Genomic DNA, 27,389 nt, shown 5'->3' on the forward strand with positions numbered 1-27,389 from the left:
GCTGCTCGACGCCAGTTCATACACAGCAGAATGAAGAAGAAGCAGTCTCCATATCCTGTGTATCCAGCTCCAATTGAGCTCTGTCATGCAGCCCGTTTCCTGGGGCGAGAGAGCAACCCATATGTATCATTTGACGCAATTTCCAAGGTACAATATATTTCTTCTATCCACGTACAAAGACTAACTTTTGAATTTAAGCATGCTGGATACTTGGAAAATGGCCTTGCGACACTGCATCCATCAACCTTGTACAAAGGATATAAAGCCAAACTTGCTGCCTGCGAGACTGCCTGCCAGCATCTTGTGATAACTGCGTGGGAAATTGAGGAATCTGAACGTTTTACTGCATTCCTTGATGCCCTGCATGCCGAAAATGAAGACCAACTGGGATTGGTGGACAAAGAGTTGCAGAGGTTTAGGTCATTTTTGCTGAGCATGACCACCTGCAAGTTAATGATGATAGAGATTATCTTCAAGCCATCTATGAAGATGAATGCGAAATCCTTTGTGTTACCTCAGCCCAAGCTGAACAGATCTCCAAGATCTTAGGTTCACGGGTCAAAGATGCTTTCTTGCAATCCGGAGCTGCGGAATCGCGACCCTGTAGTCTAGATATTCCTGATGATGAAGACGACCCCATCATTCTAGACAGTTCTGAAGATCTGGATTCCAAAGAAGAGTGTCCTGGGGTGGGGGCTGGCAAAACGTCTCACCAGCCACATGCCCTTCCAATTGTGGTATGTGAAACAGATTTCTTGATACCATCTTATGGAACTGATCAATTGATAATAGGACATGTAATATGCATGCTGTAGTAGTGCTGCTGTTTGATTATGACCACCCCATATTGTATCAGTTTGTCACCCACATGCTTTACTTTTACATCATACCCCTTCATCTTACCCTCCTTTAGCACCTTCTCGCTGCTTTTGATGATGTGTGTTTTGTTTAAGTATGATTTGTAGTAGAATGCTACATGGATATTTATCTGTACCCTTGATCCTTCCTATTCCCTCAATCGCTGCTCTAGTAAATGCCTCCAAAACGTACTAAAGGTAAAATAATGATACCAAAACCCGCTTGCAGGTCTGGTCTGAATCCTTCGCACTTCCCTGCAAATACCCAGATGGATCTCAGCGACGAACAACCAGAGGAGCCAACATCAAATGCTTTCGATCCGCATTCGTAGTACGTGTCTTTCTCCATGTCAAGAAACACTACTAATGCATGCGTTAGCTACAGTAACTATACTAATCCGTCCTTCAGTACACATTCCAGTTTTGTGCCCTTCAACTACAATGATGACACTCATGCTGGCCCATCATCAAGTGCTGGTCTTAATCCATCATCAAGCGCTAACTTGCAGTAAGTGTTTTTTTTCATTTCAAGATCTACTACTGATGCACATGATGCACTAGCTACAGTAACTATACCGATCCATCCTTCAGTACACATTCTGGTCATGCACCCTTCAACTACGATGATGATGCTCAGTCTGGCCCATCATCAAGCGCTGGTCTTGGTCCATCATCAAGCGCTAACTTGCAGTAAGTGTTTTTTCGTTTCAAGATCTACTACTGATGCACATGATGCATTAGTTACAGTAATTATACTGATACATCCTTTGGGATGCATTCCAGTCATACACCCTTCAACTATGATGACAACACTCACGCTGGCCCATTGTCAAGCACCAACTATTCACTGCCTAACTATCATCCAGACGAGCTTTCAGCACTTGACGATATGTCAGGTATTGCATCCAATCCGCATCACATCCAAGTACCGTACTCGTCCACTGAAGCTGAACCATCTCTGGGACCTCAGCACAATCCTCTCCCCATTACAGTGGGGGAGATACCGGTCTCACAAGTCATTCATGTAAGTCTTAATTAGCATGTCTCATTAATCTCACTAAAAACTCAACATTATAGACTACAGGACCTGCACAATCATCTGATAGATGGCGACATGCTCGAAAGTTGCCTGGAACCCCATATCTCACTCGTCAAGACTCTGATGTATGGGCCAACATTGCCGCGACAACAGAGGTGAACGTTACTGTGGTGCAAGCAACCCCAGGGGCCCCAGACGATAATCGTTACTTCATGGTCACGGGAGCCGTCCGTGACCAAATATTTCAGCATGCAAAAGAACTTGCAATGGGGGTTATATTCACAAAAGAGGCAATGGCCTCATCGACTGATGACAAAAACTGTATCGTCAAGAATCTCCTTCGACAAGCAACACCAAAATTTCCAGGGCTTTCTGGTATGTTGAGTCATATAATTATTCATTAACTGATGTACCAGTAGGAACACCACGCTGGAGCAATAAAAGTAAGGACATTATGAAGATATGGTGCAATATCATTGTTGTGCGCACAGTGCTCATGACGTTCACTCGAGATGGAATTGTCATGGCGTACGACCTTTTCCCTCCGCAGGGCAGCCAATTTCCCCCTGAGGCCTTCCGTGTCACTCGTGTTGGACATCTCATTTGAGATAATAGCTTCATGCACAAATATTCATTTAAGGTGGTACAATTTTTACTTAACTCCAAATGACATACTGAGTTTTCATATAGGATGGGACACTCACAATTCACGCAAAGTTCAAGAATCTGTTTATCCTCTTCCTCATCACCAAACTCATCTGGAATACCCGTTTCTGATTGGACAACTTGCTCACCTCACCACATGAACAGTTACGCTGCATGATGGGATTAGCTGCCACATTCACGAAATGCACGCTGATGGAACAGGGACGTGAGGTGCTCAGTGCTGCATGTAGGTTATCTCCAGAGGCAAACTCTTCGATGTTTGATGGTATCTGCTCAGAGATGGATGATCTCAGCATTGAGGAGGAGGCTGACTTGGACAAGTGGATAGATCACATAGTGGTTTGTGGTGTTTCTCAACAGCATATTAAGGTCGAGCTCTCTGATTTCAACTTGGACTCATACTCAGACTGATGCGGCCTGTGACCTATAATTCTACCGTAGTGTGACATGTGAACCATAATAATATTAGAGTTGTTGTGTACATATATCCTCACGAAATTCAAGATATTTGACTATTTCACTTACTTAAGTGCCATCCAAACTATCATTTGTGTCAATTAAACCAAAATGAGTGTTTACAAACATCGTCCTGAGCTACACCAAATTTAGTTTGTTCTGAACAGGTTTTGACTTCATGTCGACCAACTCGGCTTTTTCAGATGAACTTTCCTTTCAACCTTATGATCAATACTCCAGTCATATGCAAAATGACCACCTAGTAAGTCACTTCAGCAGGTCCGACACTCACCATGTGCTAATCGAAATAGCAGTTTGGCCTCATCATGTTAAGACCGTACTCAAGTAGTATCGGATCCGAAGGGCTTTGGCCTCAGCTCGTGTGCTGTGCCCCTCTCCCGAGTCTTGCCCCTTATTTCAGAGTGCTAGAGTATTGTGTCTAGTGAGACGGATAAGTATCATAACGGATCCGTTAAGGCTTCCGGATATTGAATGTGTAGAGTGACGGCTAATCCGGATCAGATCCAAACTAGAAACTAATGGGTGAGGACTGTCCAATGTGATGGGGCATGCCGGTGGGACGTTCCAGAGGGCTCGATCAGGCAGGAGCAGGCAGAGTAGCGGAGTGCTGGAGTTAGGAGCAAGGTGAGAGGTGACAGAGGCCCGGCGGTGTCCGGGGTCATAGCAGTAGACATACAACTCAGTGCATGTTTGTAGAGGCCATCATCATCCATGCAGACACTGACAGTCAGGTTCTCTTCGGTCTCTCGACCGCAGTGCTGGCCAATCCATCTGGTGATGAGAGTGGGGCAGCAACCCAGCACTCAATCTTAGATGCAACAAGTTCGGGGCAAATCAATGTGAACAACTGTGCAAGACTTCAGGGACTTACGCATACGGGAGAGACTCGGAACAGAAACCCAATTTCCCTTCCTACTCAACTCACTTTCTTTCCAGCATTTCCAGAGGATCAGCTACCTACTACCCCACTTCGTCGTATTGTTTCACTTCCGCCTCACTTAGGGCGTCAGCACGCACCATCAGAATCGGACAATATCGGAAGCCCTTCTCATACACTGTACTCAAACCAATCCTCCCCCAGTCAGAGTGAGGAGCCAACCAGAGACTTCACCTTTGCTTTGCGGGCAGCTTACTTTACTCCCAAACAAAACGAGAGCACACCTTCCTCACCCACTACAGTCTCGTCACTCACAATCACCCAACCTACCCCCACTCCGCACATTACCAATTCGATACTACCAATCATGACTAATCGCGAGCATCCAAGGATAGTACCGCTATTCAAGGGAGATTATGGAGACAAAGAAGAACCTACTGAATGGTTTCTGCAGTTCGAGTTATCACTGCCCAAGACCTGGTTTGACACGCAGCGAATAGACTGTTTTGCAATGCAGCTTGCTCCAGGGCAAATAGCGGAAGAATGGTTCCAGGGTCTCTCGTCCACACAAATCAGTACCTTCCTAGGTCTCAGAACTATATTTAGGAAACGCTGGCCACCTCCCAAACGACCCAAGTACTCATGAGCGCAGCAAAAGGAACGGGTCATGGCAGAGGTACTGGACAAGAACGACATCGGGTTATGGACAGCAGGCAACTATGGACATGTGGTTTGGGCGACCAAAGTGTCGTGTTTGTCCCTAGGCATGGGAGATACGGAAGGATATCTGATTGAATATGTTATCAAAGGTGTTCCTAATCTATTGAAGGACCACCTCAAGTGCGAATACGCAGATTGGGATGAGTTTCTGGAAGATGTGCAGAGTGTCTCGAGCGTCAAACTCAAGAGAGGTCGAGAAGACTTGAACAAGGAGCGGGCCAGGGACATGGATATCGCAAGATTGAAGGCGCAACCATCATTAACATCCCTCCAGTACCAGTTCTCTCAAATGTCGACGAATGGTCAACGGTCTAACCCACCAGCGTATCAAACCTCAATGCGCATACCAACACTACCTATCCAGTCAGCAGTCCAACCGAATGCAGCAGGAGTCATATACCCCGTGTTGAACCCAACCCCACCAATGACAGCACCAAATAACCAGGTCATGCCCATGGGAGCAGGACGAGGAGCAGGATTTGGGATGAGGGGGGCACCGTTCATGCGGATGCAGTTAACCAGAGTGCAAATCATGGAGAAGTTAGCCATGATGCCCCAGAGAGCCAATACAGAGGCTGGAGTACGCCAGTACGAAGCAGATATTGAGCTATGGCATCGCAACCACGGGGTAGAAGGATTCCCAACCCTTGACAAACCATATCCGCTCCGTCCAGGCAAGGCACTTAGCGGCTCTGGGGAATGTTACAGTTGCAGCATGGTCACAGACCCACTGCATGTGGGTGCCCAGTGCATCGCACAAGAGCACCTAAGGTCACAGGAGTCTCGTTGGCGACAGCAAGTTGCAGGTCTACTCAGACGCACTGCATTGCCGACAAATCGCCTAGCATATTCAACAGCCCCGGTTCAGTATGTGGCCCCAGCAACACACCCTTATTACGGCTCATATGGAACATCACTCCCAGCTCTGGTTTACTTAGTGGTGCAACAAGAGGAGCATAGTGGATGGGATGGGCAAGATGTGTGGACCACGCAAGAATCAGGGTATGATTGGGGGATGGAAAATTATGTGGGACCGCTGCTGCAGATGGACCAGCAGTAGTCCCAGTAAACTCCAGCCTGTCAGTTACCACACCATCTATCCAACCACCTGATATTCCTTCCCATTATGAACCACAAACCACGCCGCACGCACAAGATACTGTATATGATAACACTAGCTCCGAAGTTCCTCTACCAAGGGACATAGAATCTTCATCTCTTAACTCTCCTCTGCCTACTACTTTGGTTGTACCGTCTCCTACACCAAACAATGCTATTACTGATGTTTATTTGGTGGACGCATCTGGTTAACCCGCATGGTCTCGAACAAGCAATCCATTCTTGACTGTGCCACACCTCCATGGCCCGCAAGGCAAGAAAGCACGGTTTCTCGCCATCGTCGACAATGGAGCAATGATTAACACCATAGACACAGCAGCTTACCAACGAATTGCATGATGCCTATCCCCGCTAAGTCCATCAACTAGAACTTTGCGCATGGCTGATGGATCCCTAGTTCCATCCACCAGTGTCTGGACAGGGACGTTCACATGGGGATTCACCGCCATTCACCAGGGTTGTTCAGCATCATTCCGTGGATCCTTGCTTTCCTTGCTTCCCCTTTAGGGTCGAACGTTCTTGCATTCTGCGAGTATAGCAGCTAGGCAGAGCTGAGACTCACTTATACTGGCTGAGCACTTTTCTTATATGTGCCTGCCAGGTTGTGATACCCACAGCGCATACCTTCCATGCACCTGACACGCTTATGACAGACGGTGGGTCACACTTCGACAATGGAAGTGTGCATGCGTGGTGTACAGCACACAAATCCAAACACCACGTAGTTGCAGCTTATGCGCCCTGGATCAATGGTTTAGTAGAGAATACCAATGGGAAGCTCTTGGGAAGATTAAAGAGACTATGCAGTCCGGGGTTGGGAGAGGACGAGTATGAAAGCACAGATGCAGAAAGCCTAGCTAAGTCATGGCCGGATCACTTCGGCAGTGCCATACGTCAATTGAACGAGCTCATCATTCCCACCTTCAAATTTTCCCCAAAAGAGCTACTATTGGGCCTTGTTGTCAACACCAACCCGACTCCAGTCGTAGACACGTCAACGGAGTTGAGTACCTCGGAAGTTGACGTCCACATGGCATACGTCGATCAGCAGCATTTGGATGGTGCAGACCATACTGTCGCCCACTCCACACGACGCAAAGCCACGTTCGACCATAAAGTCCTCCACTCGCATACAGGTGAAGTCATATTTGAGACTGGACAACTTGTACAAGTTTATGCTAATGCATTAGACTTTACAATGGCATCAGCGCACAAACTACAACCGCGATGGTTAGCCCCGCGTCGACTTGTCGATCACATCGGCAACTCATATATGCTAGCTACCCTTGAGGGCTTCCCACTCAATGGACTATTCCATGCTAGACGCCTGCGGAGATTCATTCCATGCAATGGTACAGCACTAGCAGAGCTACAGGCAGTGTTGGGAGACATGAGCGAGGATGACGAAGCAGAAATCAATAGGCCATGGGAAGATGATCTTCAAGAAGTCGAAGAAGAGTTAGAGGAGTCAGACAACTTCAAGGAGAACGACGAGTAGAACTGTGTGCGCCCCCGGAGGGTTGCATTCCTGGGGGGGGTATATGTGATGGGGCGTGCCGGCGGGACATTCCAGAGGGCTCGATCAGGCAGGAGCAGGCAGAGTAGCGGAGTGCTGGAGTTAGGAGCAAGGCGAGAGGTGGCAGAGGCCCGGCAGTGTCCAGGGTCATAGCAGTAGACATATGACTCAGCGCATGTTGTAGAGACCATCATCATCCACACAGACACGACAGTCAGGTTCTCTTTGGTCTCTCGAGCGCAGTGCTGGCCAATCCACCGAAGACAGAGGCGGATATATAGACTATAGGAATCAATCCTAAGTATCGGAGTAGACAGGAGTATCGTACTCAAGTCTGGACAGATAACGGAGGGACTTAGAGTCCAGACGGAACGAGTGCAATCTAAGATGATATTCGAACTGATCTGCTACAGCGCATGTACAAGGGTTTATATACTATGGATAACTAATGGAATGATCAATAAGCAAAGGCGCGAGGCTATGTACAAAGTATAAGTAAAGTATGTGCACAGCATATTGGTAAGACGGATGGATCACGAATCATGAACTGGGAATGAAGTATAAGTTAAAGCGGATCAGTAAGTGTAGCGGATCAGTAAGCATAGCGGAAGTAAAGGATAACCAGTATACTGGTGTACAGGAATACCAAAAGGAGATGAATGATAGTTAGAGTTACATGAACAGGACATGAAATAAGAATCAAATCGGATCTGTGGACTGGACGACGGATATATCCATCGGATCTGAGATCCGGATCTTCGGATCTGTACCTGGGTATATGATCACCATAAAACAAACCACCACTAGAGGGCAACAAAGTCAGCACAATGTGAGATGATCAACCATATACTCTACCATGACAAATACTGACACACCAGCAGGCCTGTACCACCTCCGAGTTGACTGTTTCATGTAGTTCATGCTCCAGGACAGGTTAAGGCTAAACAGGGTCCAGCCTCCACTCTTGAGGTTCTGTTTCTATTGCAACCATTTCATCAAACACCAGGACCCATTCAAGCATCACAAATTTACCTTCAAACTCTGGTTTTGGAACGTTGGGATGCAGAGATAAGGCGCTAAGATGAAGCATGCAAAGCTCAATTATTGGAACACTTCCAGGGCCCTGTGACTCACCAACTGTTTGTGTAGGAGATGATAGCACAGCATTGGGATGCAGAGAAGAAGCAGTGTGAAGAGGCATGCAAGGTTCAAATATTAGAACTCCTACTTGCAGCTCATGATATCACTAGCCTAGTTTAGTCAGTTGTCAGTTAGGCATGAAAGGTGGCACAAGATGATGTTAGTAATAGAAAAGACAAGAGAGATGATGATAGTAACTAAGGCCAATGAGCATGAACTAAACATTTGTGGAGGGAGAAATAGAAAAGATGAGAGACAATGCCAATGAGAAAATGGGTAAAAGAAAGGGCATGCAATTTATGAACTCCACATTTGTGGAGGGAGAAATGGAAAATATGAGAGAGATGAAGTGGTAGTAACCAAGGCCAATGAGAAAATGGGCAAAAGAAAGGCCATATGATATGTGAACTCTATGTTTGCGAGGGTGATATGTGAACTCTACATTTGCAAAGGCAGAAGTAGAAGGGTTGCGCTGGTTAAGGGTTTGTGAAGGGAGATATCGAAGGGTTATGGTTGTGGTGTCAAAATTAAATGTTCCTGGAAAAAACTTGAAGGGTGCTAGTAAGTGCATGGGTGGGTTGTGGTAACAGCAGTCAAACCATGCCTTCTTGTATGTTCTGCGGCAAGGTATCAACCACGCACGAAGATCTCAACAGACACATTGCAGGATGTCCTGAATGTTAAAAGCAGTGGGCATCAATGATTGAAGATGTTGAGTCAGAGGATTGGGATGCACCACCTGTTGACTTCTCCCATGATAATGCTGCTCCATGTCCAGGCTGTATATACTCCCACCCATCTGCTGATATTGACAACAACCCCACTCCCAGCAAAAGTCGTTGTGTTGCTATTGAGGAAGTTGAGGACAAGGACAAGACATTCTTCCACTCTGGGCGTTATTTTGAACCTCGTGGAGATGCTGGCTGGGCAAAAACTTTTGAAAGGCATAGAAGATATCAGAAGGAAGAGGGTGAGCATGCATGGGTGCCCTTCAAAGATGTGTAAGTGCTTGAACATGGCATTGGTGAGAAGGGAAACTAAACTCACCAGGGAAGAGTGAGAATTGGCTCAGTGGCTCATCAAAAGTCTCTGACAGACACAGACTGACAAATATTTGAATTTACCAATAGTATATTAAAAGTGTTGACTGAACTCACGATATTGATACCATGAACAGACACAAAACCACATGAAAGTCTTGTTCCAAAACAACCACTCTTTCTTGCAGAGGGTCGACAATCTTCCACATGGACCAGGTTGGAGTTGCAGGAAGGTTACTGTGTGGGGAAACCTTGAGGATGATAATGGAGTACCATTGCAAGAAAATGTTGAGCTTTGGAGTTGGGATCTGGTAGAGTGTGTCAAGGAGTTAATTAACATCCCTTTGTTTAAGGTGGATATGGTGTACTCACCTGCCAGAGCGTATGTGGACTGTGTAGGCCAACATAGAGTGATTGACGAGATGTGGACGGCAGACTGGTGGAGCGAGACACAAGTAAGACTATTCAAGAGGGAGCAATGAAGAAACAGACTGACCTTGTAAGAAGAAAGCCTTGCCCAAAGGAGCCATGATGGCGCCAATTATTCTATCATCAGACAAAACCTGCTTATTGCAGTTTTAAGGGGACAAGTCAGCATTGCCAGTGTACATGTCTATTGGCAACATCACCAAAGCAAAAGGCATCAGACATCAGCACAAGCAATGATTCTTATTGGTTACTTACCTGCAGGCAAATTCGACTGCTTTACTCCTAATGCACACTTACTGGCCAGATACAGACTTTTTTATCACTGCATGGCTCTACTACTCCATTCTCTCATAGCTACTGGACAAGATGGCATTGAAATGGTGTGTGCAGACTCACAAATTCATTGTGTCCACCTGATACTGGCAGCATATGTTGCTGACTTTCCTGAGCAGTGCCTGGTTTCCTGTTTCAAGGAGAATCATTGTCCAAAGTGTCTGGTGGCAGGGAATGAGTGAGGTAACAGACTCAACTCGGTGATATGTGATCCAGAGTCGATGAAAGAGATTCTGGAAAGGTGCAAGAACAGTCAGCATCCTCTGGAATTTGAGGAAAACAGTCTACACGCCGTTCATAAACCATTCTGGGCAGATATGCCTCATTGCAGTATCTTCCTTGCATTCACTCCTGACCTTTTGCACAAACTCCATAAAGGAGTGTTTAAGGACCATCTTGTGAAGTGGTGTGTTGATATTGTTGGCGAGGAAGAAATGGACGTGCATTTCAAGGTGATGCCTGACTATCCAGGGCTCTGTCACTTCAAGAAAGGTATATTGGCTGTTAAACAATGGACCAGTGTCATGCATGGTATGCAACTCATACCATGACAGATACACAAGAGGTGTGATAAGGAAGGTATAATAGACCCTACTGTATCCTATCACCAAGTTACCCCATCATTTTCCCCCTAGTTATTAGCTAGTATTTTCACTTTCAAACTTCACTTCCATTTTTCCATGTATTTCTATTTTGTTCTATGACATTCCATCTCTTTCTATTTTTCCTAGGTACATTCAGCCAACAGACTTTTCTTTTCAGCCACCAAACATGTTTGTAAGCATGTCATGTGACTGGTAAATATCATGATTTGTCATGCTTTGTAAGATTTCTAACTGTATTTATAAGCTACTTAGTAAGAAGGCTGATTCAGCACACCAAATGGCATTGTTTGTAAGCACATCCTTACCAATCCATGTGATGACTCATGCTATGATTCATCATGCTTTGTAAACTACACTGTAGTTATAATGTAAATTAGTAAACAGGCTGACTCACCACACCAAATAGCATTGTTTGTAAGCACATTCTTACTAATCCATATGATGATTCATGCTTTGTAATCAGGGCCTCCAAAAGGTATATAAGGAGCCCAATTTTGCCATGTAATAAATGGAGCACTTCCCACCTTCACTCATCTTAAACAGTGTGAGATTAAGTAAGAACCTAAGTACAGGCAAATCATTAGCCTCAAAGTAAGACTAAAAAACATTTATTCAATTATATACTACCTTACAGGGGTTGATTATATAATCTATCAGCTAATCTAACTAGGTTTAACCCATACTATTTTCCTCTCTCTTTTACAGGAAGGGAGACATGATTTATGCTACACATTTCATGCTACACGATTCACGAGCATGCTAACACTCAGACAGATTTCATACCGTAGACTCAGTATACAGAATTCAATTGTTTTAAACTAACCAAGGAACAAGGAAAGAAGGTATATTAAAATAAATCCTCCCAAGAACTCACACATTATCTACCACGAAAACTAGAAAAGTTGTAGACCATGTACTTAAGGACTGGCAATAAGTCTTATCCTGTATAGTTGTGTTGTCACTATATAAGCAGCGTACATAAGACCCTTAAGTAAGAGGACACCAGAAGTGAACACAAAGAGATGCAATGAGTATTTATTGGCTTACTCACAGGTGCAGTGCCTAGGTGCGTGTTTGACGAGTCTTGAAGGTCATGTTTGTTGATGTTGTGAGGTGCCAGCCGTGTCTTGGTAGTTGCACGACCGATTCTTGACTTTTTCTATTTTGCACAGCTGTGAATTCACACAATGGACATGCTTGAAGCCCTACAGACTGCGCTGGCCATGTTTCATGCCAATAAAGATGTCCTGAAATAACTCACTGTTCAAGAACACTTCAATATACGTAAGTTACACCAACTGACTCACTATGTTGATTCAATCACCTTGTTAGGTGTAGCTGATGGCTTCAATACTGAGCTTCCCAAACACTTGCACATTGACTTTGCAAAGGATGCTTACCATGCAAGCAAAAAATGGGACTATGAAGAGCAAATGGCTGTGGCTTTGTGGCAGGAAGCAGTGTTTTTGCATGGTGCATACCTGCATTGGGTGTCACAACAACCTCTCTTTAGAGCATCATTCCTTTGGTCCTGACTCAGACTCAGACTCTCCCATCACTGCACTGAGCTCACAATTTACTACTGCCGAACAAGTTCAAATAACCCACATCCTTGCAAAGGTGCTGGCACATCCTCACCAAACAGTTGCAAAAATTGTGACAGTGCATGGTGCTATCGATTTTCTCACCGCTCTCCAAACTTTCCTTCGCAAGAACCTCCCACACACCACCATTGTACCTTGCCTTCACAACCATTTTGATGTTTATCGTCAAGTGGTCATCATAGCGCCACCTGATCAACAAGTCAGTGATGTACCAAAGTGGTGGCACATTAGAGCCATGCCAGAAGTAGTTGTGTCAGGTCAGAAGCCTAGTTGCCCAGCCTGGTTTGACATGGTGCTGATATCAGACAGGCCTCAGTCATCACACTTGCGGACTCTTGATGGTAAGTTTTTTTTGGTCACTCAAGGATCATATCTGACAGTGATCTCATGCAGGTGTGAATGGCTCAGGTTCACACTATATTCTCTCTCCCTTGTCAATTTGGAGCATACAGCAGAGCCCTCACTTATATTGAGTGGTTGCCATTCAGACGTCCAGAACCCTCCTCTCAAATGTGACAAGTGTCATGTTCAATGCGCCAACTCCACTTTGGTCACCCCATTTCAGGTACCTCTTAGGTTGTATTATACCTATAGAGGTTTTCACCTAGGGGGTACTTTTCAGGTGGTCTGGCCATGTTTGTGTGGTCTTTCCCCGAGTGTATAGGATCCAAAATGAAATGTATTGAGCATGGTCCAGGGGTCAAAATAATTTTTGCATGGGAAAGACCACCAGCCTTTTTTGAAAAAACCAACTTTAGACCACACATACATTGGAAATTTCCCATGGTGCAGGGGTGTCAGGGGTCCTATTATGACCCAAAATTTTGGGCAAAAAAAAATGAAAATTGTGATTTTTTTTAAATAAAGGGTCCTGCAGACCTGGTTTCTATATTATTGTGACAGGACCCAACCTCTCTATGGCCTATTAATATATTTCATCTTTAATGATCCCCAGTGGTGTGAAAAGGAGGATGAGTGTGCAGATTTCTGAGTGGATCTGATAGGCAAATCATCAGCGAAGACTAGGGGCGAGCAAGATAATATGGGATATGAATATGTATCACCAAGTGACTTGTATGAGGCTAGCCTGAGGGTAATCATCACAGAGGGTCTGGTGCCACCCATAATGGCCTCGTGCTTTATCAATTAGCCTCTAGGTAGCCACACATTCTGCACTGTTGGCTCTGAGGAGCCTCAATCTGCCTACCCTTGAATCTGATTGTAGTATTCTCTCTATATTGTCACATAATAAGCATACTCTAGATATGTTTGTACTACTACTAACAACCATGATGCCTAGCAAGGCGCAACTATCTTGCAAGTCTCAAGTTGTATCTTTTGGCCTTGGCCACCATTTTGTGAGCCCATAAGCCCTATGATAGATGCTACATACTGTATCACACTATATGGTATGTATGTAATCTAACATGTCTGCAGTCATGCTTTTTACAATGGTGTGTGCTTTTGCAGGAACAATAGCACCATCTTAAGGCATCTGGCATGACAGTTGAACTTTGAAATGAGACTTATATTTTGAGAAGGGAAAGGGGCAAAATAATGAGCAGATCTGAGGTAGCAGAAAATAAGCTACATAAAGTGTCTTCCATACCTCATATCCAACTCTGAGAAAGAAAGTTGTAAAGCTGTGAGGGTGAGATAGTGAGATCAAGCCAATTGCCACTTGTGAGGTATCAAACACAAAGACATAGAATATACATTAAAACCATTGAGAGAGTCACTGGGAGAAAGCCAACATGCTTGTGAGGTATCGAGCGTCAAACACAGGGACATAGTCCCCGTCTCCTGTTTCACATCCTGAATCACACAGAATGGAACATGATGAATAGATCCAGATTTCAGGTTGGGATTGACATAGACAAAGGGTTTGGAAGAAGCATGGTGGTAGAAAGGCATGGTTGATATATATGAGAATCTTGGAAGGATAATGGCAATGGAAAGCTTAGGGTTGATATGGAGGGAAGGACCACAGTGGATGGGAAAGGTCAGTAATCAATTATGGGAAGGACCACGGTGGATGAGAAAGGCCCGTAATCAATCAAGGGAAGGACCACAGTGGATGGGATATCCCCATAATCAATTATGGGAAGGACTACAGTGGATGGGATAGGCCCATACTCAATTATTGGAAGGACCACGGAGGATGGGATAGCCCCGGAATCAATTATGGGAAGGACCACGGAGGATGGGATAGCCCCGGAATCAATTATGGGAAGGACCACGGAGGATGGGATAGCCCCGGAATCAATTATGGGAAGGACCACGGAGGATGGGATAGCCCCGGAATCAATTATGGGAAGGACTATGGAGGATGGGATAGCCCCGTAATCAATTATGGGAAGGACCACAGTGGATGGGATAGGCCCACAATCAATTATGGGAAGGACAGGAGACAGGAGATAGGGCTAGTCTACACATAATCTCTGTATACAACCATGGCACTAATCATGGTCACCCTTGTCCTTAGGTATATCTACCAGTCAATACTATGCTTGCTTGTTCCAATATTCATGCTTAACACCAATTTTCTTGCTTGCTGAATTGAGTGTGAAATCAGCCCATGTGACATGTTGTGACTCATGATGATATATGTGTCACTGCCAACTTCTGTGGTGTGCTGATTGGAGTGTAAGGTAGGATGTTATATGCAGCGTGATTTTAATTGTATTACATGGTGTAATTGTGGAGAACTCGTCTGATTCAGCATGTAATTACAGTAACATTGTCGTAATACAATCACACAATGGTATGGAGTAGAATATGGTGTACACAAGTGTTGATTAGCATGACTCAATGAAATGTTGATATAAAAGGTATAGTGATGGGGGGAAGGGGGGGGGGGGTGAAATTTCCATAGCAGAAACTTACTGGGCCATTACAAGAGTGGGGTGTGTGATATTCACTTAGACGTCAGGAGAAGTATATAGATCTGCCACCTGTGCAATAACCATGCTTTTGTGCTAAAAATTGAAATATTGGTCAATCAAAGGAAGTGAAATATAGTATGACGTGCCCACCATGATAATGTCCGCATCAATGTCCATACATCACTCCAATTCATCAGTCACCTTGGCAATAACCATGCTTTCATGCTAACAATTAAAATATTGGTCAATCAAAGGAAGTGGAATATAGTAAGACATGCTCACCACGACAATGTCTGCATCAAAGTCCATATGCAACTCCAATTCATCAGCCACCTGTGCGATAACCGTGCTTTCTTGCTAAAAATTGAAATATTGGTCAATCAAAGGAAGTGAAATATAGTATGACATGCTCACTGCGACAATGTCTGCATCAATGTCCATATGTGACTCCAATTCATCAGCCGCGTGCGTGATAACCATGCTTTCTTGCTAAAAATTGAAATATTGGTCAATCAAAAGAAGTGGAATATAGTAAGCCGTGCTCACCAGGACAAAGTCCGCATCAAAGTCCATATGCAACTCCAATTCGTCATCCGGCTGATGGATTTCCTGTAGCAATATTAAATGAGATTACAAGAGTAAAGGTGGGACATACCATTATGACGTCTCCAACCACATATGTTGTGCCTTGAATCATTTCATATAGTTGGATTAGACGGGAGATGAAGTTGAGGTAGCAAAATCAGATGTATTTGCAATCAGATGTATTCTGGAAGTTGATATCGAAGTCTAAAGCATAAGTCAGCAAGCAAAAATAAATGTTAGATTTAGATCGTAATAAGATTGTGCAAGGACTCAGTAATTTTGAACATTTATCAAAATTATTGGGTTCTCACCCAACATCAATGGTTAACAAACACACATTTTGAACATAAGACGAGGCCTACATGTACCATAAGTAACTTGAAGCATATGTGATGAGACAAACATGTGAATGCATAAGAAAAACATACAAAAAACATATGAAAGGAATAAGCACAATTAGTGGCCGAGTCCATTTGCAAATATCTGGATTGTATGTTGGCATAACATCGTTATATGCATGTTGATATCGAAGTGCTCCATTGTGGGACAGCTCATATCAAGGGTGGTGTGGTGTTCAAACTTTCTGTAGCCTTGCAAAGGCAGTTTTCACTATGCAGGTCTTATTGACACTTTCCTTAGATTAGGTTCGCACTTTTGCTGCTTACATAATCGATTCACTCTTTACCTAGGACTCTACAGTCATTACCTAGTTTCCCTTGTTTCCAGTTCTTTGGTTGCTCCCCATTCACTTGGGTTATTCAGTAGCATCCCCTAGTTGTAGCTTTCCTAGTTGTAGCTTCTCAGCTCACCAGATAGCTCCTGGAACATGGCTTTCTCACCTTGACTTGGGGTACCTTCCTCACTCTCTTTCCTTGAGCCTGAGCCTAGTCAGAGATCCTTTAGGGTCAAATGTTCTTGCTAGCAGGAGTAGCAGCTAGGCAGAGCAGGAGACTCATATATTTTGGTTAGGTGCTTTTACCTACAGCCCAGCCAAAACTTGTTCACCACAGCAGGACCGGACATGCGAATAACCTGAGGTTGGCACAGGAGTTGACGAGCATGAAATAGGAGGGGGAAACGAGAATTGCGAAGATGGTGTTGATGGTGACAAAGGCAGGAGGTCATCAAAGACTCAGTTAGTAGGGTGACGTGAGCGTGGGGCTTCCTGGGGTGGCGATGAAGGTGGGAGATCCTCATAGATAGCTCAGTTAGTATATTGATGAGAGCACGAAGCTTCACGGTTGGAGCTCAGAGCTGCATTGTTGAAGCGTGAAGCTGTCTGGTTGGGGCACAAAGCTCCCATAGTTGAGCGTGAAGCTGCTGGATTAGAGATTGCAGGTTTTTTGATTACCTCATTGGTGCGGCATCCAGGAGTGTCGTCTTGTGGAAGGTCCTTGATGAACTTCTCTGAGTCTTGGAGGGAGTGAATGACCCTGCCATCAGTGTCGATGACGAGTGGGATGAGACACACGTTTGTGGCCTGTGTCTCAAGAGCAAGAATATCACCTGTGGTTGTGATATCAGCTCATGTATGATTTGCAGTATCCAATATGTACTTTCAGGCCATCTGCTGATATGCAATGTTACCCTCGGCTCCTCTGCAATCGGCCCCTTCTTCCTTCCCTTGTCACCTGACTTCTTGGATTGCCTTTGCACTTCTTTGCCTTCACTGCCTCTGCCTCGCTGTCGTCGTCATCAAGGCCTAACTTGGCCTCGTACATGGCTCCGAGATGAATCCTGAGATATGGAGCAACCAACACATGTAGTTGACTTGCAGATAGAGCCTTGAGGTTAAAATTGGGGCCAGGCGGGGGAACACCAGTGGGCCAGTCATGTATGCAAAGCTTCTCAGCATACAGGATGTCCAACATGGTCAACCACCTACTGTTTGAGGTTTTGAGCGGTGTCCTCTTACTTAAGGGTCTTATATACAACACGTATATAGTAACAGCACAACTATATAGGATAAGACTTCTTGCCAGTCCTTAAGTACACAGTCTACAACTTTTCTAGTTTTTGTGGTAGATAATGTGTGAGTTCTTGGGAGGGTTTACTTAAAAATGTCCCCTTCTTGCTTTCTCTCTGTGGGTTTGCTTTGAGGCCTTTCTCAATTGAAAAGGTTTATTTCACCCTATGAAAATTTGCCTCAGTGTGAAGTAGTTCCCTTAGCTTGTGTCTCCCTTCCTGTAAAAGAGAGAGGTTATTTGTATGAGTGAAGTTTAGTTTTAAGTTTAGAAGGTTAGTTTATTATATAGTCAGCCCCTGTAAGGTAGTATATAACTCAGATAGATATTTCTTAGTCTTTCTTCAAGGCACCAGTTTTGCCTGCACTTTATTTCTTAGGTAATCTCACTTGATTTGAGAACAGGGTTTAAAGTGGGAAGCTTGGATTGACAGTGGCAAAATGGGCTCCTTTTATACCTTTTTGGAGGCCATCTTACTAAGCATGATTCAGCACATGGATTGGTAAGAACATTCTTACAAATCAATCCTTTTGGTGTGTTGAGTCAGCTTGTTTACTAACTAGCTTATTAATACAATGTAATATTACAAAGAAAGATGAATAAAAGACATGAGTCATCCCAAGGATTGGTAAGAACATGCTTACAAACCAATCTTTTGAGTGAGCTGAATCAGCCTTCTTACTAAGTAGGTTATAAATATACTTGCAAGTCTTACAAAGCATGACAAATCATGACACAAACATGATGAGTCAAGTTGAATCCTTACAAATCAGATTATTAACCAGTCACATGACAAGCTTACAAACATGCTTTGTGACTGGAGAGGAAGTCTGATGGTTAAATATGCCTAGAAAAATGAAAAGAGATAGAATCCCATGGAACAAAATAGAAATACATGGAAAATGGAAGTGAAGTTTTGAAAGTGAAAATACTAGCTAATAACTAAGGGAAAAATGATGGGGTAACTTGGTGATAGGATACAATCTGGTGTATTATACCTTCCTTATTACTCCTGCTATGTATATGTCATAGTATGAGTCACATACCATGCATGACAGCGGGTGGCTGGCCTCAGCTACACAATATATAGTTAGTACAGTAGAAATACACTGCAATTAAAAAATGTACAAATTTCTCACTGATCATCATGGGCGCCACCTTTCTGTTCCTATCCCTGGCTGGCTTGCCGTTGTACAAGAGGGTACCATTTGAAGTGGTGGAAGAAGGGGGGAGCAAACTGAAAGTCTTCCCTTTGGCATGTGCGGCCTCCAAGTCTTTGTACCTGGAAGTAATTTAGCACTGACACCTATAATTAATACAAGACACACTTAAGGATTGTGGTGAGCTCATCTAGCTAACACTTGATATCCAGTTGGTGTGAGTTGATGAGGGCCTTGACCATGTCGGAGCCAGCGAACAGTCCTGATGCTTGGCAGCCTGCCTCTTTGTCACCAGGGAATATTGCAACACCAGCAATGTGAATGCCATGGGTGCGATGCCAGTATGCAGCCTTGATTGTAGTTAGTCTCTGGATCAAGGTCGCATGAATACAACACTTACCGTTTTTGTGAAAGCATCACAAACAGCCATCATCAGACCTGCAGCAGATCGTGATGTAAGGTCCTTGGTTGAACCTGCGACAGCATGATCCCAGTTCTCCAGGATCTTCTTCTACACTGATGCGTGCTGAGGGTCACTGTGTGGGTGGGCCTTGTAATGAGCTCATTGCTTCACCTTCCAAGCCTTTAAATCTGCTGCAAAAGTTGTTAGCATTAAGAAATCAATAACGAAGACCGCAACACACCTGGTGACACAGCTCCTGATCCTCCTTCAGACGGGGGGCAGGTAGCTGTGAACCACGTCTGATGTTGGTTCCATGGAGACTCCTTCCGGGTGGCCTTCATCGTCAACCCAGCTTCGATGAGGATCGTCCTCGCACTCTTCCCATATTCTTTTCTGAGTGCTCTGGCAGCTTCCAATGTATTCTTCCTAAGCTTCTGCACCTTCGAGATACCTGCTTGAGGAATTCTCCCTTTGGTCTTCACAAAGTCTTCTTTGTCGTCCTCGTCTTCGCTGTCATTATTTTCATTGACATCCGCCATTACCTTGAACTTTTGCTTTTGTGTGGCCATCAACCGAGATGGAGATGATGGGTTGCTTGCAGGGGAACCCTTGTCGTCGTCACCATCATTCGCAGCAGCATAAACAGCAGCTCATTGTGCTTTCTTGTGCTGCTCTTGGTCAGCAGCCCAGTCACTGTCAGATGGAGAGCTCTCTTCACTGTCATTGCGATCAGGTGCATATGACTTGATGCCGCATGACCTATGCGGGCGGCCAATAGCAGGAGTAGCTGAATTATTTCCACCATCCTCTGTGCTGTGTCTCAGCACAGGCAGCTGTATGCACAATTAGTTGAGGTATTAGATATAGATGAATGACTATGGCTCACCTGAAGTATCCTTGCCATGATCCTTGCTGCCATGCCCTGTGTTGTGCAACTCAGTAGGAGTAGCTATATTCACAATTAGTGAAGCTATGAAATATGAAAGAATGACTATCTCACCTGAAGTCCCACCATTGGGGTCGTTTGATTGAATTTCAGAGGCAGGATTTGGATCCTTGCTCGCAGTAGTGCTGTGTGCTTCAGTAATTAATGCAGGAGCTGGTAGGCAACAAGTCAATACAGGACATTCACACTACAATAAAAACTGTACTTGTTTCTACATCACCATCTTGGGCATCAGCGGATATTTCTTCATCTGCAAGGGAGTAGAATTCAGCACGTGTCAATTAAGTGCCATCAGCAAGTTGAACATGAGACATGCGGGATTGTTGATCTGTAGCGACATCAGGGGTCTTTTGAATCATTGATGAGTGCCTTGAGAAACTGGTCTCAAAAATCTCCTCCTCAGCAGATGAGGTCATGGGGCCAGAATGTTTGGACCATTGTCTTCTTACTTGAGGGTCTTATATGTTGATCAGAATACAATGACTATCACAATTGTATTCTTTAAGACTAAGGTGCCAGCTCCTCAAGTTCACGGTCAATGGATTTCTTCTACTTCTCGGTTGATAACGTGGTGTTCGTGGGTGGCCAAAGGGTAATAAATTACTTCTTTGCTAGATCACTTCTTGATAGTAAAGGAGTAGTATATATTTTGTCAGGTTAACTTAAACCTAGTAGGTAATATGAACCTCTGAACTGAATGTGGCACGAATACGTAAACGATGGATAAAACGATAGATTATTGTATAGGCAATCCCTGTACGATAGTATACAATCAATCTAGACTAAAGAATACGATTGTTTTCAAAGGCAACTTGTAGGCCTTCACTTTCTTCGTGATCTCACAGTGTTGAGACAGAAAGTGGGAAAACTCCTGACTTCAAATTCCTACGTTCCCACACGGTTTGGGAAAAGAATGGAAGGGGAAAAACTTAATATATTATGTGAGAATGGAGTCCTTATATACATTTTAGAAATCATCCTTACTAAGCAATGAGTCATCACTGGATTGGTAAGATTATGCTTACAAACCAAGCCTTTTGGTGTGCTGAATCAGCTGCTTACTAAAGTACAAGAGTGAAATATTACAAAGCACTGTAAAATATTATAAAGTATGACGAATCATGACAAAACATGATGAGTCATGGAAAGTCCTTACAAATCAGAATATTACCAGTCACATAACATGCTTACAAACACATCTGAGTGGCTCACTGATGTAATCAAGTGGCTGAATAAACATAAACAAATAATGGAAAGAGACAGAAACTACAAATACAACTAAATAAATAGAAACAAAGCTTACATAAGTGAGAAGTATATCCTTTGTACACTCCTCTACTCATCTCCTTTTATACTGCTATTCATATATGTCATGGTATGAACTCCATACCATGCATGACACCGTGCAAGTGGATGAGGCTTGGGTGGAGGACGACAACGAGTTGTAGATGACTAAGAAGTTAGTGGGGACACTGACATATTTGCAGACATAGCTTACTTCTTGTGGATCATCGTTGTTGTCGACCATAACACTCTTAGGCCCAGTGCGACGATGAGGGCAGGGGCATTTTTAAGGCTGGGGGGACTAAGTAATGGAAAATCAATCATGATTGACAAACTTTGAAAAAAAATACTTGCCTGGATGTTGTCTGCACCAGACTCAGTATGAATGTCCGCTCCCTTGCTGTGAGTCTTGACATGACAGGAGTCAGCTACTACAGACATCAAGGAAATAAAAAGAATACCTTGGGTTTATCAGGCAGAGGGTGACACCTGACATGACGACCTGAGCAGGTAGTAACAGCGGGCATTTTCAAGAGAAATGATAGTATTTCTATGATCATGGAGATACGTGGAATACAAGTTGAGAACTCAAAGTTTGCTCAACAATATTTGGTCAACACGAAGTCAGACAATGTATGGATAGTAGAAGATGGTGAACTGCAAACAGTATTGGATTGAGAAAGTGGAATTTGACGCACTCAGACTTGAGAGACTCATTACCTTTATAGTCTGAACTGCGGACATTGTTGCCATAAACGCTAGGGTATAGCACTGAAGCTAAACCTGGTTAGTGCTAAATAATGGAAAAAAATATATTGACCTTGGCCTTACTGGAATTCAATGATGGATCAAAGGTGGGTGGCTACGTACAGTGCCTGGATCCTTTAGATTGGTCAAGTCTGAGACTGACTAAAATGAAACAAGTGCATCGCTGGCTGGGAGATAAGCCAATGAAAACCATGTCTGGCAGCCAAGGAAAGTTAGCGGACAAATCAGTGGTAGTGAGCACCTACAAAGCAACACTCCTAATACATTGATGCAAATCTGGAATGAGATCCAAGACAGGAGAGGTTGAGGCCCACTGATATACAACCCTGACGGCGAGATTGGCCAATGAAAGATGCAGCTGACCCTGACTAATACAAAAATGAGCGGGATGGATCTGACTGATTGGCTAAATCCAACTGTTTTGAGAACTTATGTTTTGAGAAGACAAATTGCTGGTTGGTCAGCGGTCAGAGGCACACCCAAGCCTGCCAGTTGCTTAAGAATAAGTCAGATGCTAAATGTATAGCAGAACATGTAAGATATACCTTGTTGAGCACCAGCCACTAGCGGATGAACGTTGAGAAATATGAAGGGTGCTTGTTTCCTAAGAATAAATCAGGATTTTACAATATGGTATCAAGAACATACAGTGGCTCAAAAAACTGTCCGTATGTTTTGGCATTTTTCACTATCTATAATATTGTGTGAGAACAAACAAATGCCTCAAAAACATGCTTATACCACATTGTAGTATGGCTTCAGGGCTTTCATTTGAGCCCTACAACCGTGGGAATCGGTGGAGATATGGTGGAGATACAAGGCTCACAAAATGGTGACTCATGCGGACAGTTTTTTGACTCAAGTATTTTACAGTAATAACCAGGTATTCTAGTATTTTGTATGACCTCCCTTGGCTTTAATTACTGCCTCTATCCTTCTAGGCATACTCTCAATTAATTTCTGGCAATCCTCAGCTGTGATCTTCCCCCATTCCACTGCTACTCTCTCCCAAAGCTCCCATACTCCTTTAGGGGGGTTTTCATAGGCTTGAAGCTTTTTCTTGAGTGTTCCCCAGAGATGTTCAATGACATTGACATCAGGAGACTGTGCTGGCCAGTCAAGAACATTGATGTTATGTTCTTCAAACCATTCCCTAGCTCTTCTGGATGTGTGCTTGGGATCATTATCCTGTTGGAAAATGATATCTTCTTCATCAATCCCTGATTCTGCCAAGCTAGGCAGCAAGTGGTCATTTAAAATGTCCACATACTGCTCAGCATTCATCTTCCCCTCAACCTCAGCAAGCATTCCCACACCATTCCATCCCATACAGCCCCATACCATTAAAGAACCTCCTCCAAACTTGACAGTCCCATTAACCTCTCTGTCTGTTAGGCCATCTCCCTTCTTTTTCCATACATACACCTTCCCATCTGACCCAATCCTATTGATTTTGGTCTCATCTGACCATATAACATGCTTCCAGTCCTCTACAGTCCAGTGTTGATGAGCTAAGGCAAAGGCTAGTCTTCTCTGCCTATGTTTGATGGAGAGAAGAGGCTTTTTTCTTCTTTGTTACTGCCTTGAGATGAGCTGCCTTGAGAACATTCCTCACAGTTTGTGAAGAGACAGGGGTAGTGATGGTGGAATTGATATAATGGGTGGCTTGGACAGCATTATCAGCCTTTCCTGTAGTGATATGTTGGATAATAGCCCTTTTGTCAGTAGAGGTAAGCTTGGATGGACGTCCTCCACAAGAGTTTTCCTTGTCTGGGTGGCTTTCTTTGATGAACTTGGCCACAGTGGACTTGCATATTCCAGTTCTAGAGGAAATTTGGCGAGCAGAGAGGCCAGCATAAGACAGAGAGAGGATATTATCTCTTTGAGCAGAGGAGATGGCTTTCATGGTGATTATGACTATGATACATGAGATATTCTGGTTTATATAGTTAGATATAGTCATAAAATAACATAATGACACCACTTTATAATTTATATAATAGTGGCATGATTTTTATGGTGTCATAAATAATGATTTATATAGTTTTAATATACACTCAAAAAAACTGTCCACATGAGTCATCATTTTATAAGCCTTATATCTCCACCATATCTCCGCCGATTCCCACGGTGTAGGGCTCAAATAAAAGCCCTGAAGCCATACTACAATGTGGTATAAGTATGTCCTTGAGGAATTTGTTCATTCTCACACAATATCATAGATAGTGAAAAATGTCAAAACATGCGGACAGTTTTTTGAGCCACTGTAAGTTATACGTACAGTTTGGCCAACAGATGGGCAAGTAAGTGTGAGGTGGCTGTTGATGTGCAGGTACTTGTGACATTGATCACATCAGTTGGATGATAGTGGTATCCTAAATGGTCACGTCTATGCGCTTGTCACAAATGAATAAAGTAAATACACTCACCAATTAGCGAAGTCTTAACAGATTGTTGAGTAGTTGGGTGGTTTGAAAGGAAACAATATCCTCCGTTGACGTATGAATGGAATGTCGCTATATGAATGAAGTGTAGATGTGACTCACCGATGGCATAGATAAATGTGTGTGATGAGATCTGAAAGTGGTGTAAAGTGTGATGTGCATCAGGAGACATTATTATACATGCAAGATATTGAAAACTCACCGATTAGATTGACGAGTGAAATGTGAATCAATTGGCACACCTGCAAAATGAGATAAAGTCTGCAGGAATGTGTGACGTACCAGGAAAGTCAAGGGCAAAGGCGAAGCACACCCAAGAGGGTCTTCAACCCCACTGACGCAGCAAAGTATGAGCGACCGGGGCGACCCTCCAGACGCGAAGTCCAGGAGTGGGAGATCAGTGACGTGAAGTCAACTGATCAAATGAGTGAACGGCACAAAGCCAATTCAAAGTGCCAGGAACCATTGTTGTTAGACCTATGGAGGGTGGGGAAGGCAGGATGATCAGATTGAGGGCAGGGAAGGCGGGATCGAGGGCAGCAAGGATAGTATAAAAGGACAGAGTATTGTCAATGTGGATGAAAGAGTGAAACTTGTGAATTGTGGGACTTTCCCACAAGTCCACAAACATCTGCAAACTTTGACTTTTTGACTCAATTGAGAAGTTCCCACCAAGTTCCCACCTTGTTTCCTCATTTCCTTCTCTGCATTCCCTTTCCCCAGTTCCAAGTTCCTTCTTTGCCCTCAGACCACAACATTCACATGTCCTTCATCACTCACATCGCTCAGCTCATCACATGTCAAGCCCATCAAGCTCATCACCGTGATTGATCCAACAACAATGATTCCTGGTGCTTTGAATTGGCTTCATGCTGTTCACTCATTTGATCAGTTGACTTCGCATTACTGATCTCCCACTCCTAGACTTCGCGTCTGGAGGGTCGCCCCGGTCGCTCATACTTTGCTGCGCCAGTGGGGTTGAAGACCCTCTTGGGCATGTTTCGCCTTTGCCCTTGACTTTCCTGGTGCGTCACACATTCCTGCAGACTTTATTTTTGCAGGTGTGCCAATTGATTCACATTTCACTTGTTGGTCTCATCAGTGAGTTTTTGATATCTTTGATCTACAATGTCTCCTGATGCATATCTTACATTATAGTGCTTGTCACTTTAGCTATGTCTTCCTTTTTGGTAAGTGTCCTTTTGATTATCTCACTAATTGTATACTGACCAGCGCTTAGACTCTCACCATACCATACCAAACTCTGAGTTATGTTTGCCTTATACCTGTCAGCACATCTTCTAACCTTCACAGTTTTCCATCATGCCCAATGCTCTGACGATGTTCAAGGGTGACCCAACACTTCGTGCATGTATGTGATATTTGTCTTTTAGCATTCTGACTTCCTTATGTGCATGTGTCCCGCAGCTTGGTTACAATCTTATGATGCCCTCACCATCGCCGTCCAGGACAATCTAGTCATCACTATGCCCAACATGCAATTCATTCCCAAGTTCCACCATTTCGAAGAAGAAAACATACAAGCCTGTGCCAATGGTCTTTTCAGTGTTGTCAACTGCTTTCAATGGCCTCAAGCCTATGACAACATCTTTTGCAATTCTGTCTGCATTCCTTGTAAGGAAGCTTACCCATTCCCACACCCGCTTCACTGGGCGTGGTACACTCCCAAGAAAAAGGACTTCAAGACCATCCCAGGCAATTTGTTTCCTGTAGGCACACTTGCCTCTGACAAGGTTGAAGGACTGGAGTCACTCCTCAAATTAGTAGACAAACATGTACAGGACTGGAGGGTCAATTGACAAGGCAAAAAGGATGTCATCATCAATCGTGTCATCTCTCTTCGACATGGTATCTCGCGGCTCAAAAAACATCCCCGGACCTTTTGTGATCTCCTCATCTTCGTCACGGATGCCCAATGCCTCTTCCTCAAAATTCACTCCTGTATGGATTGGGTTCTCATTGCCCAACCTCACATCTCCTCTGGCGTTGGGACTGTCACCATCAATTCAGAGTGGATGGGCACTTTCACGCATGAAAGTGACATGTGCAACAAGCTCCACATGGCTGGTGTGCCTGTCTGGTATGTCTGCATGATAGCATATATACCTGCCAATATGAAGGCCCACAAACCCACATTAATTACACATCCAGATGACATTGTCATCTCGATGTATGTGGAGGGCAACAGAATCCACCCTTACGACATCATTTATCATGGCCAAGGTGGCCACCAGCACCAACTTCACGTTCATCACCTGTACAGCAGCACAACTTTCAGAAATCCTGACGTCGTGGTTCCCCCGTCCACTTCATCCAGCAGTTTCTCTACTCCCAGTTCTTCTGCTCTTGTGCCATCCTCTCAAACATCCGCTGCTGGAAGAGCACCTCAACATAGTCTCAAAAAGCATAGGTAACAACCTTGTAAGTGAACCCTTGCTAATTGCTTTGTGTTACTTACTAATGTATCAGACACAAAAGAGGCTCGGCCCACCAAGCCCTCCCGGTCA

At 44.1% G+C, this 27,389-nt stretch overlaps 8 protein-coding genes across 8 annotated transcripts; 6 read left to right on the forward strand and 2 right to left on the reverse strand.

The window, feature by feature from the left end:
* Window positions 1–30: 30 nt before the first annotated feature.
* Window positions 31–2,973, forward strand: DFJ58DRAFT_837138 (uncharacterized protein; the record flags this gene model as incomplete). Its single annotated transcript, XM_041392345.1, has 13 exons — window positions 31–147; window positions 199–419; window positions 464–737; window positions 793–797; window positions 914–937; window positions 1,087–1,188; window positions 1,267–1,365; window positions 1,419–1,547; window positions 1,641–1,881; window positions 1,935–2,271; window positions 2,316–2,483; window positions 2,587–2,624; window positions 2,707–2,973. The coding sequence occupies 13 exons, from the start codon at window positions 31–33 to the stop codon at window positions 2,971–2,973; spliced, it is 2,022 nt and encodes a 673-aa protein (XP_041249361.1).
* A 752-nt stretch (window positions 2,974–3,725) lies between these two features.
* DFJ58DRAFT_722574 (uncharacterized protein) lies at window positions 3,726–4,562 on the forward strand (the record flags this gene model as incomplete). The annotated part of the gene is made up of 1 exon (XM_041384902.1): window positions 3,726–4,562. The coding sequence occupies one exon, from the start codon at window positions 3,726–3,728 to the stop codon at window positions 4,560–4,562; it is 837 nt and encodes a 278-aa protein (XP_041249362.1).
* A 21-nt stretch (window positions 4,563–4,583) lies between these two features.
* On the forward strand, window positions 4,584–5,696 carry DFJ58DRAFT_837139 (uncharacterized protein; the record flags this gene model as incomplete). Its single annotated transcript, XM_041392346.1, has 1 exon — window positions 4,584–5,696. The coding sequence occupies one exon, from the start codon at window positions 4,584–4,586 to the stop codon at window positions 5,694–5,696; it is 1,113 nt and encodes a 370-aa protein (XP_041249363.1).
* Window positions 5,697–9,110: 3,414 nt separating this feature from the next.
* On the forward strand, window positions 9,111–10,764 carry DFJ58DRAFT_713775 (uncharacterized protein; the record flags this gene model as incomplete). Its single annotated transcript, XM_041383950.1, has 5 exons — window positions 9,111–9,410; window positions 9,589–9,906; window positions 10,099–10,260; window positions 10,333–10,372; window positions 10,397–10,764. The coding sequence occupies 5 exons, from the start codon at window positions 9,111–9,113 to the stop codon at window positions 10,762–10,764; spliced, it is 1,188 nt and encodes a 395-aa protein (XP_041249364.1).
* A 3,629-nt stretch (window positions 10,765–14,393) lies between these two features.
* DFJ58DRAFT_837141 (uncharacterized protein) lies at window positions 14,394–14,860 on the forward strand (the record flags this gene model as incomplete). The annotated part of the gene is made up of 2 exons (XM_041392347.1): window positions 14,394–14,424; window positions 14,463–14,860. 2 exons carry the CDS (start codon window positions 14,394–14,396, stop codon window positions 14,858–14,860), a joined length of 429 nt encoding a protein of 142 aa, XP_041249365.1.
* Window positions 14,861–15,487: 627 nt separating this feature from the next.
* On the reverse strand, window positions 15,488–17,763 carry DFJ58DRAFT_837142 (uncharacterized protein; the record flags this gene model as incomplete). The annotated part of the gene is made up of 10 exons (XM_041392348.1): window positions 15,488–15,532; window positions 15,590–15,664; window positions 15,722–15,796; window positions 15,854–15,916; window positions 15,963–15,994; window positions 16,230–16,250; window positions 16,702–16,776; window positions 16,876–16,924; window positions 17,244–17,398; window positions 17,529–17,763. The coding sequence occupies 10 exons, from the start codon at window positions 17,761–17,763 to the stop codon at window positions 15,488–15,490; spliced, it is 825 nt and encodes a 274-aa protein (XP_041249366.1).
* Window positions 17,764–18,496: 733 nt separating this feature from the next.
* DFJ58DRAFT_837143 (uncharacterized protein) lies at window positions 18,497–20,781 on the reverse strand (the record flags this gene model as incomplete). The annotated part of the gene is made up of 14 exons (XM_041392349.1): window positions 18,497–18,537; window positions 18,659–18,703; window positions 18,855–18,871; window positions 18,903–18,931; window positions 19,015–19,138; window positions 19,218–19,384; window positions 19,417–19,527; window positions 19,591–19,607; window positions 19,661–20,027; window positions 20,114–20,178; window positions 20,306–20,368; window positions 20,420–20,518; window positions 20,571–20,615; window positions 20,745–20,781. The coding sequence occupies 14 exons, from the start codon at window positions 20,779–20,781 to the stop codon at window positions 18,497–18,499; spliced, it is 1,227 nt and encodes a 408-aa protein (XP_041249367.1).
* A 6,008-nt stretch (window positions 20,782–26,789) lies between these two features.
* DFJ58DRAFT_652468 (uncharacterized protein) lies at window positions 26,790–27,296 on the forward strand (the record flags this gene model as incomplete). Its single annotated transcript, XM_041381689.1, has 1 exon — window positions 26,790–27,296. A coding segment is annotated over one exon (507 nt), but the record flags the coding sequence as incomplete, so codon positions are not given.
* Between the last annotated feature and the right edge of the window lie 93 nt (window positions 27,297–27,389).

This window comes from Suillus subalutaceus, assembly GCF_016647625.1.
Source record: "Suillus subalutaceus strain FC151 chromosome Unknown DFJ58scaffold_8, whole genome shotgun sequence".
NCBI classification, from domain to species: Eukaryota; Fungi; Basidiomycota; class Agaricomycetes; order Boletales; family Suillaceae; genus Suillus; species Suillus subalutaceus.